General features: G+C 38.4%; 1 protein-coding gene across 2 annotated transcripts in view; it reads right to left on the bottom strand.

Annotated features, from left to right (window-relative positions):
- Nucleotides 1–1,307: 1,307 nt before the first annotated feature.
- RYR2 (ryanodine receptor 2) overlaps nt 1,308–14,858 on the bottom strand; it is a gene marked incomplete at both ends in the record, with an annotated part of 724,637 nt that continues 711,086 nt past the window's right edge. For both annotated transcript variants that reach the window (XM_079725493.1, XM_079725494.1), the window contains 3 exons: nt 1,308–1,403; nt 12,761–12,812; nt 13,738–13,838. In XM_079725493.1, the coding sequence (XP_079581619.1) occupies nt 1,308–1,403; nt 12,761–12,812; nt 13,738–13,838 (249 nt within the window). The remainder of the gene's footprint in view (nt 1,404–12,760; nt 12,813–13,737; nt 13,839–14,858) is intronic.

Here is a 14,858-nt window from a genome sequence, read left to right on the forward strand (position 1 = left end):
ACAAGCAGACCTTGTAATAAAAGAGCTCCAATATTTGCAAAATGACCTTGCTTCCATTCTGAATCTCTTTTTTATTTGTAAAGATTCGCATTACATTTAAAAGGACTCAAAATGGAGTGATTGATATATTATTATCCATGTTTTTTGATGCAACTGATGAAATCCCTGAATGGATATTGCTTCAGCTTTGATATTAAAAAAATGGCCTGACAAGAAGTCCTTAATCCACAACTGATCACAGGTGGCCGAAAGAAAGAGAAAAACCCAAAACTACTGTCAAGTTCATAATGTATCACACTGTTGGTGGATGACACTGGCTCCAAATATACAATTAAGCCCACGACACTTTATTACTATGAATATAATTATCATGAAAGTTCTTTCACGTGGATCAACTTGCTTCTGAAGGTTTTCTTGGTTCATTTAAACTTGCATAATAAACATGCAATGAATTATTTCTTTTGAAAGTGTATTTTTTGCAGTCTTTTTGTTTTCATACAAAGATTTCATAAAGTTGCAATATTGCATCAGAGCATTACCAAAATAAGAGCAGGAGCACAGGGGGAGGGGAAATGGGAATCTGGATGAATAAGAAGAACCTCCTCTCATCCTGAGACAGGCCACCCGTCTTTTTTAAAAGGTGCACGCAAACTGCTTTTCTTACCCTCCCCCACCAAAGAAAAGCATGAAAGAAAAAAAAAAAAAAACCTCACAAAAATCAATCTAACTAAGAAAAAAAGTCGACATAAAGAAAATAAAGATGTTTTTTCATGCACATATCTTCTGCATAGCTCAACCCACATATAGTAAGGCACTATTTCCCTTCGTAACTGGTGTCCACAGCAATCTGGTAAGTGCTACAGTGCTCTGTGACCATTAGAGAATTCCTTTCTGGATGGTGAAATAAAGAGGCCGGATGAGTGTGGCTGCCACGCTTCTCTGTGAAAGTCCCATAGTGCAAGCTGATTTCCAGGAGTCTCAGAAGGAAATCTGTGTGTGTAACGATTGAGAGTCTCCAGAATGGTTTTCTTTCCAAAGTTCATATTTTGTCCTTGTATGAATTTAGATTATTCTTCAGTCATTATTCTCAAAGAAAATACACTAGGTGGGGGAAAAAGCACAGTCAAGTCTTCAGAAACACAGCTTCACTGCTCCGAGAAAGCATATAACGCTGGCAATTCAGAAAATCAGCAGATGTTTCCAAGGGAACAGAGAGAGAGAGAGAGTCTAGAAACAGAAGAACAGAGACAAAGACAGAGAGAGCGTGTGTGTGTGTTTTTGTTTTCGGAGGTGATCTGGGACTGAGATTAATTTAGCTGGTCTTCGTACTGTTTCCGGAAACAATCCCCAGCCGGGAAAAATTCCCAGCACCTTTCTTGATACATCTTCCAAACATAAGATTCCTGTAAAAGTAAAGGCAATGTGTTAAGAACATGTCTTTCCCTAGGATCTCTGTGTTACCACAAAATATAAGATAGAGAGTCAAATTTGTTATTTTATATACATATATATATATCACATACGTATAATGGTGTATTACACATAGTTATAATCCCAAATTCATTTAGATAGTTCCTAACTATACCAGGTCTTATTTATTTCTACTAATAAATAATCAATCTTCATCCTGACTGTAATATAATAATGATAAAAACCTATTTGTGATATACGAGTTTGAGGGTTCCTTAAAACTATTATTTTTGTTTAATTGTCCATTCAAATTCAAACTATTAACAATCGCAGGTGAATATTTGTGGAGGGAGAATTTCAAATAGCTCGGGTAGAACCTTAAACATTTAATGCAATTATTTATTTATTTTAATTTTAAAAATTGAAGTATAGTTGATTTACAGTGTTGTTAGTTTCAGGTGTACAGCTAAGTGATTCAGTTATACACATACATATATTTTTTTCTCAGATTATTTTCCCTTATAGGTTATTACAAAATATTGAGAATAGTTCCCTCTGCTATACAGTAGGTATTTGTTGCTATCTATTTTATATATAGTAGTGTGTATATGTTAATCACAAACTCCTAATTTATCCCTTCCACTCCTTTCCTCTTTGGTAACCATAGATATGTTTTCTGTGTCTGTGGCTCTGTTTCTGTTTTGTATATAAATTTATTTGTATCATTTTATTTTTGGTTCCACATATAAGAGATATCATATGATTTTTGTCTTTGTCTGACTTACTTAACTTAGTATCATAATCTCTAGGTCCATTCATGTTGCTGCAAAAAGCATTATTTCATAATTTTTTTATGCCCAAGTAATATTCCATTGTGCATGCATGTGTGTGTGTTACATCTTCAAGTCTTCAGAAACACAGCTTCACTGCTCCGAGAAAGCATATAACGCTGGCAGTTCAGAAAATCAGCAGATGTGCGTGTGCGCATGTGTGTGTGTCACATCTTCTGTATCCACTCATTTGTCAGTGGACATTTAGGTTGTTTCAATGTCTTGGCTATTGTAAATAGTGCTGTAGTGAACATTGGGGTACATGTATCTTTTCAAATTAATGGTTTTCTCCAGATATATACCCAGGAGTGGAACTGCAGGATCATATGGTAGCTCTATTGTTAGTTTTTTAATGATCCTCCATACTGTTCTCCATAGTGGCTGTACCCATTTACAATCCCACCAACAGTGTAGGAGGGTTCCTTTTTCTCCACACCCTCTCTGTATTTATTATTTGTAGACTTCTTGATGACAGCCATTCTGACCGGTGCGAGGTGATACCTCATTGTAGTTTTGATTTACAGTTCTCTAATAATTAGTAATGCTGAGCATATTTTCATGTGCTTTTTGGCTATCTGTATGTCTTCTTTAGAGAAACACCTATTTAGGTCTTCTGCCCATTTTTGATTGGGTTGGTGGTTTTTTTTGATATTAAGGTGTAGGAGCTGTTTATATATTTTGGAGATGAATCCTTTGTCAGTTGCATCATTTGCAAATATTTACTCCCAGTCCGCAGGTTTTCTTTCCATTTTGTTTATGGCTTCCTTTGCTATTCAAAAGATGTTAAGTTTAGTTAGGTCCCACTTGTTTATTTTGGTTTTTATTTCCATTACACTAGGAGACAGATCCAAAAAGATATTGCTGTGATTTATGTCAGAGTGTTCTGCCTATGTTTTCTTCTAGGAGTTACACGGTATCCAGGCTTAAATTTAGGTCTTTAATCCATTTTGAGTTTATTTTTGTGTATGGTGTTAGGGAGTGTTCTAATTTCATTCTTTTACATGTAGCTGTCCAGTTTTCCCAGCAGCACTTATTGAAGAGACCGTCTTTTCTCCATTGTATATTGTACCTCCTTTGTTGTAAACTAATTGACCAAAGGTGCGTTGGTTTATTTCTGGGATTTCTTTTTTTTTTAATTGTTATTGGAGTATATAGCTGCTTTACAATGTTGTATTAGTTTCTGCTGTACAGCAAAGTGAATTTATTTATTTATTTACTTATATGAATATAATTACTATGAATATAATTATGAATATATATACATATATATATATATCCCCTCTTTTTTAGATTTCCTTCCCATTTAGGTCACCATGGAGCATGGAGTAGAGTTCCCTGTGTTACACAGTAGGTTCTCATTAGGTATCTATTATATACGTAGTAGTGTATATGTGTCAATCCTAATCTCTCAGTTCATCCCAACCCCCCTTCCCCCTTGATATCCATAAGTTTGTTCCCTACATCTGTGTCTCCATTTCTGCTTTGCAAATAAGTTCATCTGTACCATTTTTCTAGATTCCATGTATAAGTGATATTCCATGATATTTTTTCTTTCTCTGATTTACTTCACTCTGTATGACAGTCTCTGGGTCTATCCACGTCTCTGCAAATGGCACTATTTCATTCTTTTTTATGGCTGAGTAATATTCCATTGTATACATGTGCCACATCTTTATCCATTCCTCTGCTGATGGACATTTAGGTTGCTTTCATGTCCTGGCTATTGTAAATAGTGCTGCAATGAATATTGGGGTGCATGCATCTTTTTGAATTATGGTTTTCTCAGGGTATATGCCCAGTAGTGGGATTTCTGGGTCATATGGTAGTTCGATTTTTAGTTGTTTTTTTTTGTTTTTTTTTTTGCGATACGCAGGTCTCTCACTGTTGTGGCCTCTCCTGTTGCGGAGCACAGGCTCTGGACGTGCAGGCTCAGCGGCCATGGCTCACGGGCCCAGCCGCTCCGCGGCATGTGGGATCTTCCCAGACCGGGGCTTGAACGCGTGTCCCCTGCATCGGCAGGCGGACTCTCAACCACTGCGCCACCAGGGAAGCCCTATTTTTAGTTTTTTGATGGACCTCCATACCATTCTCCATAGTGGCTGTACCAATTAACATTCGCACCAACAGTGTAGGAGGGTCCCCCTTTCTCCACATCCTCTCCAGCATTTACTGTTTATAGAGTTTTTTGATGATGGCCATTCTGACCATTGTGAGGTGATACCTCATTGTAGTTTTGATTCGCATTTCTCTAATAATTAGTGATGTTGAGCATCTTTTCATGTGCCTCTAGGCCATCTGTATGTCTTCTTTGGAGAAATGTCTATTTAGGTCTTCCATCCATTTTTTGATTGGGTTGTTTGTTTTTTTTGATATTGAGCTGCATGAGCTGTTTGTGTATTTTGGAGATTAATCCCTTGTCGGTTGCTTCGTTTGCAAATATGTTCTCCCATTCTGAGGGTTGTCTTTTCATTTTGTTTATGGTTTCCTTTGCTGTGAAAAAGCTTTTAAATTTAATTAGGTCCCATTTGTTTATTTTTATTTTTATTTTCATTACTCTAGGAGGTGTTATCTAAAAAGATCTTGCTGTGATTTATGTCAAAGAGTGTTCTGCCTCTGTTTTCCTCTAGGAATTGCATAGTATCCGGCCTTACATTTAGGTCTTTAATCTATTTTGAGTTTATTTTTGTGTATGGTGTTAGGTAGTGTTCTAATTTCATTCTTTTACATGTAGCTATCCAGTTTTCCTAGTACCACTTGTTGAAGAGACTGTCTTTTCTCCATTGCATATTCTTGCCTCCTTAATCATCGATTAGTTGACCATAGGTGTGTGGGTTTATCTCTGGGCTTTCTATCCTGTTCCATTGATCTATATTTCTGTTTTTGTGCCAGTACCATACTGTCTTGATTACTGTAGCTTTGTAGTGTAGACTGAAGTCAGGGAGCCTGATGCCTCCAGTTCCATCTTTCTTTCTCAAGAGTGCTTTGACTATTTGGGGCCTTTTGTGTCTCCATACAAATTAAAAAAATTTTTGTTCTAGTTCTTTGAAAATGCCATTGGTAATTTGATAGGGATTACACTGAATCTCTAGATTGCCTTGGGTAGTTTATTCATTTTTTAAAAAATTTATTTGATTTTATTTTTGGCTGTGCTGGGTCTTCATTGATTCACGCAGGCTTTCTCTAGTTGCGGTGAGCAGGGGCTGCTCTTTATTGTGGTGCGTGGGCCTCATTGCGGTGGTCTCTCCCGTTGCAGAGCACAGGCTCTAGGCACACTGGCTTAAGTAGTTGTGGCTCGCAGGCTCCAGAGCACAGGCTCAGTAGTTGTGGCGCATGGGCCTAGTTGCATTGTGGTATGTGGGATCTTCCTGGACCAGGGCTCAAACCCATGTCCCCTGTGCTGGCAGGTGGACTCCTAACCACTGTACCACTAGGAAAGCCTGGTTTATTTATTCTGACAATATTCATTCTTCCAACCAAAGAACATGGTATATTTTTCCATCATTTTGTGTCATCTTGTTTTCTTTCATCAGCATCTTATAGTTTTGAAGTACAGGTCTTTGCCTCCTTAGGTAGGTTTATTCCTAGGTATTTTATTCTTTTTGATGCGATGGTAAATGGGATTGTTTCCTTTGTTTGTTTTTGTCCTTATGAAATTCCTTTATTTTAAACTTTTTATTAGAGTGTAGTTGATTTACAATATTGTTTCCTCAAGTGAATCAATTATACATATACATATATCCATTCTTTTTTAGATTCTTTTCCCATATAGGTCACTACAGAGTATTGAGTAGAGTTCCCTGTGCTATACAGTAAGTCCTTGTTGATTATCTATTTCTCATATAGTAGTGTGTATATGTCAATCCCAATCTCCCAATTTATCCCTCTCCCCTTCCCCCCTGGTAACCATAAATTTGTTTTTTTACATCTGTGACTCTATTTCTGTTTTGTAAATAAGTTCACTTGACCCATTTTCTTAGATTCCACATATATATGCGATATCATATGATATTTGTCTTTCTCTGTCTTACTTCACTCAGTATGACAATCTCTAGGTCCATGCATGTTGCTGCAAATAGCATTATTCCATTCTTTTTTATGGCTGAGTCATATTCCACTGTATGTATGTACCACATCTTCTTTACCCATTCCTTTGTCGCTGGACATTTAGGTAATGGGATTGTTTCCTAATTTCTCTTTCTGATTATTTGTTGTTAGTGTGTAGAAATGCAACAGATTTCTGTGTGTTAATTTTGTATCCTGCAATTTTACTGGATTCCTTGATGAACTCTAGTAGTTTTCTGGTAGCATCGTTAGGATTTTTTATGTGTAGTATATCACATCATTTACAAACAGTGACAGTTTTACTTTTTTTTCCAATTTGAATTCCTTTTATTGCTTTTTCTTCTCTGATTGCTGGGGCTAGGACTTCCAAAACTGTGTTGAATAATAGCAGTGAGAGTGGACATCCTTGTCTTGTTTCTGATCTTAGAGTAAATGCTTTTAGGTTTTCACCGTTGAGTGTGATGTTAGCTGTGGATTTGTCATATGTGGGCTTTATTATGTTGAGGTAGGTTCCCTCTGTGCCTACTTTCTGGTGTGTTTTTGTCATAAGTGGATGTTGACCTTTATCAAAAGCTTTTTCTGCATCTATTGAGATGAACATATGGTCTCTACCCTTTAATTTGTTAATATGGTGTATTACACTGATTGATTTGGGAATATTGAAAAACCATTGCATCCCTGGGATAAATCCCACTCAATCATGGTGTATGATCCTTTTAATGTATTGTTGGATTTGGTTTGCTAGTGTTTGATTGAGGATTTTTGTGTCTATGTTCATCAGTAATATTGGCCTGTAACTTTTTTGTGTGGTATCTTTGTCTGATTTTGGTATCAGGTTGATGGTGGCCTCATAGAATGAGTTTGAAACTGTTTCTCCCTCTGCAGTTTTTTGGATTAGTTTCAGGATAGGTGTTAACTCTTCTCTAAATGTTTGGTAGAATTCTGCTGTGAAGCCATCTGGTCCTGGACTTTTGTTTTTTGGGAGTTTTAAAATCACAGGTTCAATTATAGTACTTGTAGTTGGTCTGTTCCTATTTCTGTTTATTCCTTGTACCTTTCTAAGAAGTTGTTCATTTCTTCTAGGTTGTCCATTTATTAGCATATAGTTCTTGTATTAGTGTCTTATGGTCCTTTGTGTTCCTGTGGTTTCTTATGTAACATCTCCCTTTTCTAGTTTTATTGATTTGGGTGCCCTCCCTTTTTTTCTTGATGAATCTGGCTAAAGGTTTATTCAGTTCTGTTTATCTTTTCAAGGAACCAGCTTTTAGTTTCATTGATCTTTTCTATTGTTTCCTTCATCTCTATTTCATTTATTTCTGCTCTGATCTTTATGATTGTTTTCCTTCTACTAACTTGGAGGTTTGTTTGGTCTTTCTCGAGTTGATTTAGGTGTAAGTTTGGGTTGTTTATTTGAGATTATTTTTTTGGTTCTCGAGCCTATATGGCTGTAACTATAAAGTTTACGTGGCTATACACTTCTCTCTTAGAACTGTTTTTGCTGCATCCCGTAGGTTTTGGAACCTCGTGTTTTCATTGTCATTTGTCTCTAGGTATTTTTTAATTTCCCCTTTGATTTCTTCAGTGATCCATTGGTTGGTGGTAGCATAGTTTCAATATCACTACTTGTGACTGATCTGTCCATATGTTCTATTTCTTGCTTGGCGCAGTCTTGGAATGTTGTACCTTTCTAAGAATTTGTCCATTTCTTCCTGGTTCTCCCTTTTATTGGCATATAGTTGCTTGTACTAGTCTCTCATGATCCTTTGTATTTCTCTGGTGTCCATTCTGACTTCTCCTTTTTCATTTCTAATTTTATTGATTTGAGTTCTCTTTTTCTTGATGAATCTGGGTAAAGGTTTATCAATTTTATCTTCTCAAAGAACCAGCTTTTAGTTTCATTGATCTTTGCTATTGTTTCCTTTGTATCTATTTCATTTATTTCTGCTCTGATCTTGATTTCTGCCCTACTAAATTTGGGTTTTGTTTGTTCTTCTTTCTCTGGTTGCTTTAGGTGTAAGGTTAGGATGTTTGAGAGTTTTCTTGTTTCCTGAGGTTAGACTGTATTGCTATAAACTTCCTTCTTAGAAATACTTTTGCTGCATCCCATAGTTTTTGGGTTGTCAAGTTTTTGTCATTTGTTTCTAGGTATTTTTTTTAAATTTCCTCTTTGATTTCTTCAGTGATCCATTGGTTGTTTAGTAACTTATTGTTTAGCCTCCATGTGTTTGTGTGTTTTACAGTTTTATTCCTGTAATTGATTTCTAATCCCATAGCATTGTGGTCACAAAGGATGCTTGATATGATTTCAGTTTTCTTGCATTTACTGAGGCTTGCTTTTTAGCCCAGCATGAGATCTATCCTAGAGAATGTTACATGTGCACTTGTAAAGAATATGTATTCTGCTGCTTTCGGACGGAATGCTCTATAAATATCAATGAAGTCCATCTGGTCTTATGTGTCATTTAAGGCCTGTGTTTCCTTATTGATTTTCTGTCTGGATGATCTGTCCATTGATGTAAGTGGGGTGTTAAAATCACCCATTAATATTGTGTTACTGTCAATTACTCCTTTTATGTATGTTAACATTTCCTTCTACATTGAGGTGCTCCTATGTTGGGTGCATATATATTTACAATGGTTGTATCTTCTTCTTGGATTATTCCCTTGATCACTATTTTGTGTCATTCTTTGTCTTTCATAGCAGCCTTTATTTTAAACTCTATTTTGTCTAATCTGAGTATTTTTTTTACATCTTTATTGGAGTATAATTGCTTTACAATGGTGTGTTCGTTTCTACTTTATAACAAAGTGAATCAGTTATACATATACATATGTTCCCATATCTCTTCCCTCTTGCGTCTCCCTGCCTCCCACCCTCCCTATCCCACTCCTCTAGGTGGTCACATAGCACCAAGCTGATCTCCCTGTGCTATGCGGCTGCTTCCCACTAGCTATCTATTTTACGTTTGGTAGTGTATATATGTCCGTGCCACGCTCTCGCTTTGTCACAGCTTACCCTTCCCCCTCCCCATATCCTCAAGTCCATTCTCTAGTAGGTCTGTGTCTTTATTCCTGTCTTACCCCTAGGTTCTTCATGACATTTTTTTTTCTTAAATTCCATATGTATGTGTTAGCATACGGTATTTGTCTTTCTCTTTCTGACTTACTTCACTCTGTATGACAGACTCTAGGTCCATCCACCTCATTACAAATAGCTCAATTTCATTTCTTTTTATGGTTGAGTAATATTCCATTGTATATATGTGCCACATCTTCTTTATCCATTCATCCGATGATGGACACTTAGGTTGTTTCCATCTCTGGGCTATTGTAAATAGAGCTGCAATGAACATTTTGGTACATGACTCTTTCTGAATTATGGTTTTCTAAGGGTATGTGCCCAGTAGTGGGATTGCTGGGTCATATGGTATTTCTATTTTTAGTTTTTTAAGGAACCTCCATACTGTTCTCCATAGTGGCTGTACCAATTCACATTCCCACCAGCAGTGCAAGAGTGTTCCCTTTTTTCCACACCCTCTCCAGCATTTATTGTTTCTAGATTTTTTGATGATGGCCATTCTGACTGGTGTGAGTATTGCTACTCTTGATTTCCATTTACATGGAATACCTTTTTCCATCCCCTCACTTTCAGTCTGTATGTGTCCCTAGATCTGAAGTGGGTCTCTTGTACACAGACTTTATATGGGACCTGTTTTTGTATCCATTCACCCATTCTGTGTCCTTTGGTTGGAGCATTTAATCTATTTACATTTATGGAAATTATCAATATGTATATTTTTATTGCCATTTTGTTAATTGTTTTGGATTTGTTTTTGTTGGTCTTTTCTTCCTTTCCTATTTTGTTCTCCTGTCTTGTTTGATGGCCATCTTTAGTGTTGTGTTTGAATTCCTTTTTTTATGTGTGTATATCAATTATAGATTTTTGACTTGTGGTTACCATGAGGTTTTGATATAGCAGTCTATATATATACTTGATTGTTTTAAGTTGCTGATCTCCTAATTTCAAATGCATTTCAAATATCCTACATCTGTACTCTCCTCCTCTCATGATTACTGGTTTAGTTATCCCATTTGTGTATGAAGGATTTCCTACCTTTACTGTATGTTTGCCTTACAGGTGAGCTTTCCCATTTTGTAATTTTTTTCCTAGTTGTTGCCTTTTCCTTTCTGCCTAGAGAAGTTCCTTTAGCACTTGCTATAAAGCTGATTTGGTGGTGCTGAATTCTCTTAACTTTTGCTTGTCTGTAAAACTTTTGATTTCTCCATCAAATCTGAATGAGAGCCTTGCTGTGTAGAGCATTCATGGTTGTAGGTTTTTCCCTTTCATCACTTTAAATATATTATGCCACTCCCTTCTGGCCTGCAGAGTTTCTGCTGAGAAATCAACTGATAGTATTATGGGGAATCCTTTGTATGTTATTTGTTGCTTTCCCATTGTGGCTTTTAATATTTTTCTTTAATTTTTGTCAATTTTATTATTGTGTGTCTTGGTGTGTTCCCCCTTGGGTTAATCCTGCCTGAGACTCTGTATTTCTTGGACTTAGGTGACTGTTTCCTTTCCCATGGTAGGGAATTTTTCAGCTATTATCTCTTCAGATATCTTCTCAGGCCCTTTCTCTCTCTCTCTCCTTTCTGGGGTTCCTATAATGTGAATGTTGGTGCCTTTGACATTGTCCCAGAGGCCACTTAAACTGTCCTCATTTCTTTTCATTCTTTATTCAGTTTTGAAACAGTAATTTCCACCACTCTATCTTCCAGCTCACTTATCCATTCTTCTGCCTCATTTATTCTGCTATCAATTCCTTCTACTGTATTTTTCATTTCACTTATTGTATTGTTCAATTGTTTGGTTGTTATTTATATTTTCTAACTAACTCTGGTAAAAACTTCCTGTTACTTCTCACTCTGTGCATCCATTCTTTTCCTGAGTTCTTGGATCTTTATGATCATTGCTCTCAACTCTTTCTCAGGTAGATTACCTATCTCCAGGCCCCTTAGTTGTTCTTCTGGGGTTTTATCTTGTTCCTTCGTCTGGAACATATTCCTCTGCCATCTCATTTGTCTGAATTTCTATTTGTATTTTTGTGTATGTGGAAGGTCAGTTATGTTTCTTGACCTTGGAGAAGTGGCCCTCTGCAGGGGATGTCCTATGTGTCCTAGCAGTACACTCCCCTCTCATCACCACAGGCCAGGGACGAGGTGGTCCCAGGGTAGTTTCTGACCTGTGTTTGCAGACTCAGTTCCACAGTGTGGAGGTGATTGTAGTTTTCTTCCTTCTGGTGTCTGCCCCCTGGTGGCTGAGGCTTGTGCAGGCTTCCTGGTGGGAGGAACTGGTGCCTCTCCACTGGTGGATGGAGCTGGGTCTTGGCCCTCTAGTGGGCTGGCCACGTAAGGGGCGTGTCTAGAGGTGGCTGTGGACTCAGGAAGTCTTCAGGCAGCCTGTCTGCTGATGGGTGGGTCTGCGTTCCCACCCTGTTGGTGGTTTGGGTGTTGGGTGGAGCCAGGTCTTGGTGCCAAAATGGCGGCCTCTGGGAGAGCTCAGGCCAGTGAATCTAACAGTGTCCTTGTCCCCGTAGTGAGCCGCACCTGCTTCCCCAGGAGACCCTCCAAGACCAGCAGGTAAGTCTGGCCCAGGCTCCTGTGAAGTCACTGCTCTTGCCCTGGGTCCTGGGGCACAAAGACCTTGTGTGTGCCCTCTAAGAGTGGCATCTCTCTTTTGCACAGTTCTTTGGAGCTCCTGCATTCAAGCCCTGCTGGCTTCAAAGTCAAGTGCTCTGGGGTGGGGGAGGGTCCTCCTCCTGATGCCAGACCCCAAGGCTGGGGAGCTTGACATGGGGCTCAGAACTCTCACTCCTGTGGGAGAAGTTCTGCAATATAATTATTCTCCAGTGTGTGGGTCACCCACCTGGGGTGGGTATAGGATTTAATTATATTGCAGGTGCACCCCTTATACTGTCTCGTTGTGGTTTCTTCTTTGTCTTTGGATGTAGAATATCTTTTTTGGTAGGTTCCAGTCTTTTTTACCAATGGTTGTTTAGCATTCAGTTGTGATTTTGGTGTGCTCCTGAGAGGAGGTGAGCTCAAGGTCCTTCTCCTCTGCCATCTTGTCCCAGGATATGCAATTATTTTTAAATGACCATAATACTATTGAATGAAGTTCATTTGAAATCATCTGCTATCTGATTAAGCAATCAAGTATATTATAATTATCAAAACCCAAACTCAGCATTTTCAGCTAATAAATGTGCAATTCTAATTTTACTTTTTCTACTACAGCAATCTTTGCATACACATCCAGGATAACGGGAATTTTATACTAAGATACCATGACTAATATCTGAAAGTAATTCCAATATTAATGTTTAATGTACACATTCCAAAATGCAGAGGTTCTTTTATCATTTCTTTTAGATGATGTATGGTCACTGTTTACCTACCTGTCCTGTGTGCTCTGTTTCGTCTTTGTTTATGAGATACATCAGAAAAAACCTACAGATACAGAGAGAGTAATCAGAAATGGATTGTACGGAAATATCAGCATAAACAGATACTTCTGATTCTGCTATGGACTAATAACTCTTCATGGCAGAGAAAATAAATGGGTCAAACCTGCAGGGCCAAAAAAAAAAAAAAAGCCATGGGGACCAAAAGCATAATCAATCAGCTTTTAAAATATTTTTTTCAAAGGAGCTATAATGTGTTCACAGATCAAGTTATACCTCTTGGGAGCTGCTTTATACCAGGCTCAGTGCCAGACCCTGCCTGCAACTGTTTCCACATTCACTCATGGAGCAGGAATTGAAATCCTCTTTTGGAAAACCAATAATTAAAAAGGTTCAATAACTTGTCTAATATTGCACACTTGTGAATTCCAAAACCCACTTTTTTTTAAATTGCTACAATGCTACTCTATATCTTTTCTTTTTTTTTCTATATCTTTTCTGTTAGATATTAAAATCAGGTTAGAAACAGATTAAGAAATAATATTGTACTGAAGTACAGTTTTGGCTAGTCTCAAGTAATAGCCAGATTTCTATGTATTAAAAAAAAAAATACAACATTTAACTGTTTCCAGTGGTGCCTAAAGGGGTCTGTGGTTCTTCAGAAAAGAGAAATGAAGATTCACATATCTCTAGGGAGCAGCTGGAGCATTCCTGTTCGAAATGGAAAACATGGCCCAAGCTCTCTGAGAGGCTTGGTACATATTCTGCTCATCCTTTCCACCTTTTCATTTCATGTTCTAGAAGGTATTGTTCACGTGGAGGGCTGCAACTTCATTTCCTAAGTCAAAATAACCACTAGCTGTGGGTCTTTCCCTCCGAGAGGCGCTCTCTGTCCTGTTTCTCCAGCTTGCTGAGGTGGGGGATGCCTGGGTATCAGGAGAGGTAGGGGAGTCCGAGTCAGGCACACTCACAGATAATTGGCCAAGTTGTGTTCCTGTAAAGTGTGGGTTTCAAAGCCATGGGGCACAGTGTCGAAGTAATCATTGCCTATCCCACAGATGAAGCACTTGGTCTAGAAGACAAAGGCAGTATTCAAAGGTCAGAGTTCAGAAAGCAAAACAAAAGGAAAACACCACTCGGGCAGCTACTTGGGTTATTCGGTCTACGTAAAACGTCATCCCAGAAGACTGTGCCAAGCCCCTGAGTATCAATTTAACTGTTGCCACCACTACATCTTGCCGTGGGGTTTAAATGACATAGGAACCAACAGCAAGAAGTAACAGAGGCAGAAAGAAGAGAACAAGATGATGATGGCTGAAAAGCAAAGCAATGTCTTCTTCTTTTCTCCAGCCTAAGTGAACACGCCCAGGCTTGGTGATCACTCTTGTTCATTACACTGGCTCAAGTTATCTAGGTAGGACTGAATGTGTCCTCAACTGAAACCACAAACTTGGTATCTATCCTAGACAAGTCTGATGACCAGGCTGGTGGAAGTGGGGAGGCACAAATTCCTTCCATCTGGGGAGGACCAAACCAAATACCAAGCTGTGAGGTGTTGAATCAACGATTCAGAGAAGGTCCGCCACATGCCAGGCATCGTGCTAGGCACACAACCAATATACATGTACTGGGATGACAGTCCACTCTAGAAACAGAACAGCTGCTCTCTCCACTTCCCTCCCATCCCATCCATCTCTCTCTTCACCCGCTAGGTCTGCCATCTGCAGGCCTGGTACCCAAAACCCAGGGAGAAGCAGGCCTTCCATTTTATCATTAGCATCTCCTGTGCATCAACTCAAATGAATTCAATAATTATTGTCCTCATGTGGCTCCAGATGCTCATCTTCCCTGCAAATTAGAAGCTGTTTCATACTGTCAGAGGCATGTTTATGATGCCCTAGATGCGAGAGCCTAGAATCAAGATGATTAAGGTAATTTATAATTCTCCCTGCCTTACTGATCAACAGCTGCTGACAGCAGAAAGGCTCCATTCAGCAATCCAGTCTTGTACACAGTTCAGTGTCTCTTAACTAAACAGGTTCCCACTTAACAGCTTTCCCCAGGAAACTGCCCTTCCTCTCTGTTACCTCTC

Source organism: Hyperoodon ampullatus (assembly GCF_949752795.1).
Source record: "Hyperoodon ampullatus genome assembly, chromosome: 1".
NCBI classification, from domain to species: domain Eukaryota; kingdom Metazoa; phylum Chordata; class Mammalia; order Artiodactyla; family Ziphiidae; genus Hyperoodon; species Hyperoodon ampullatus.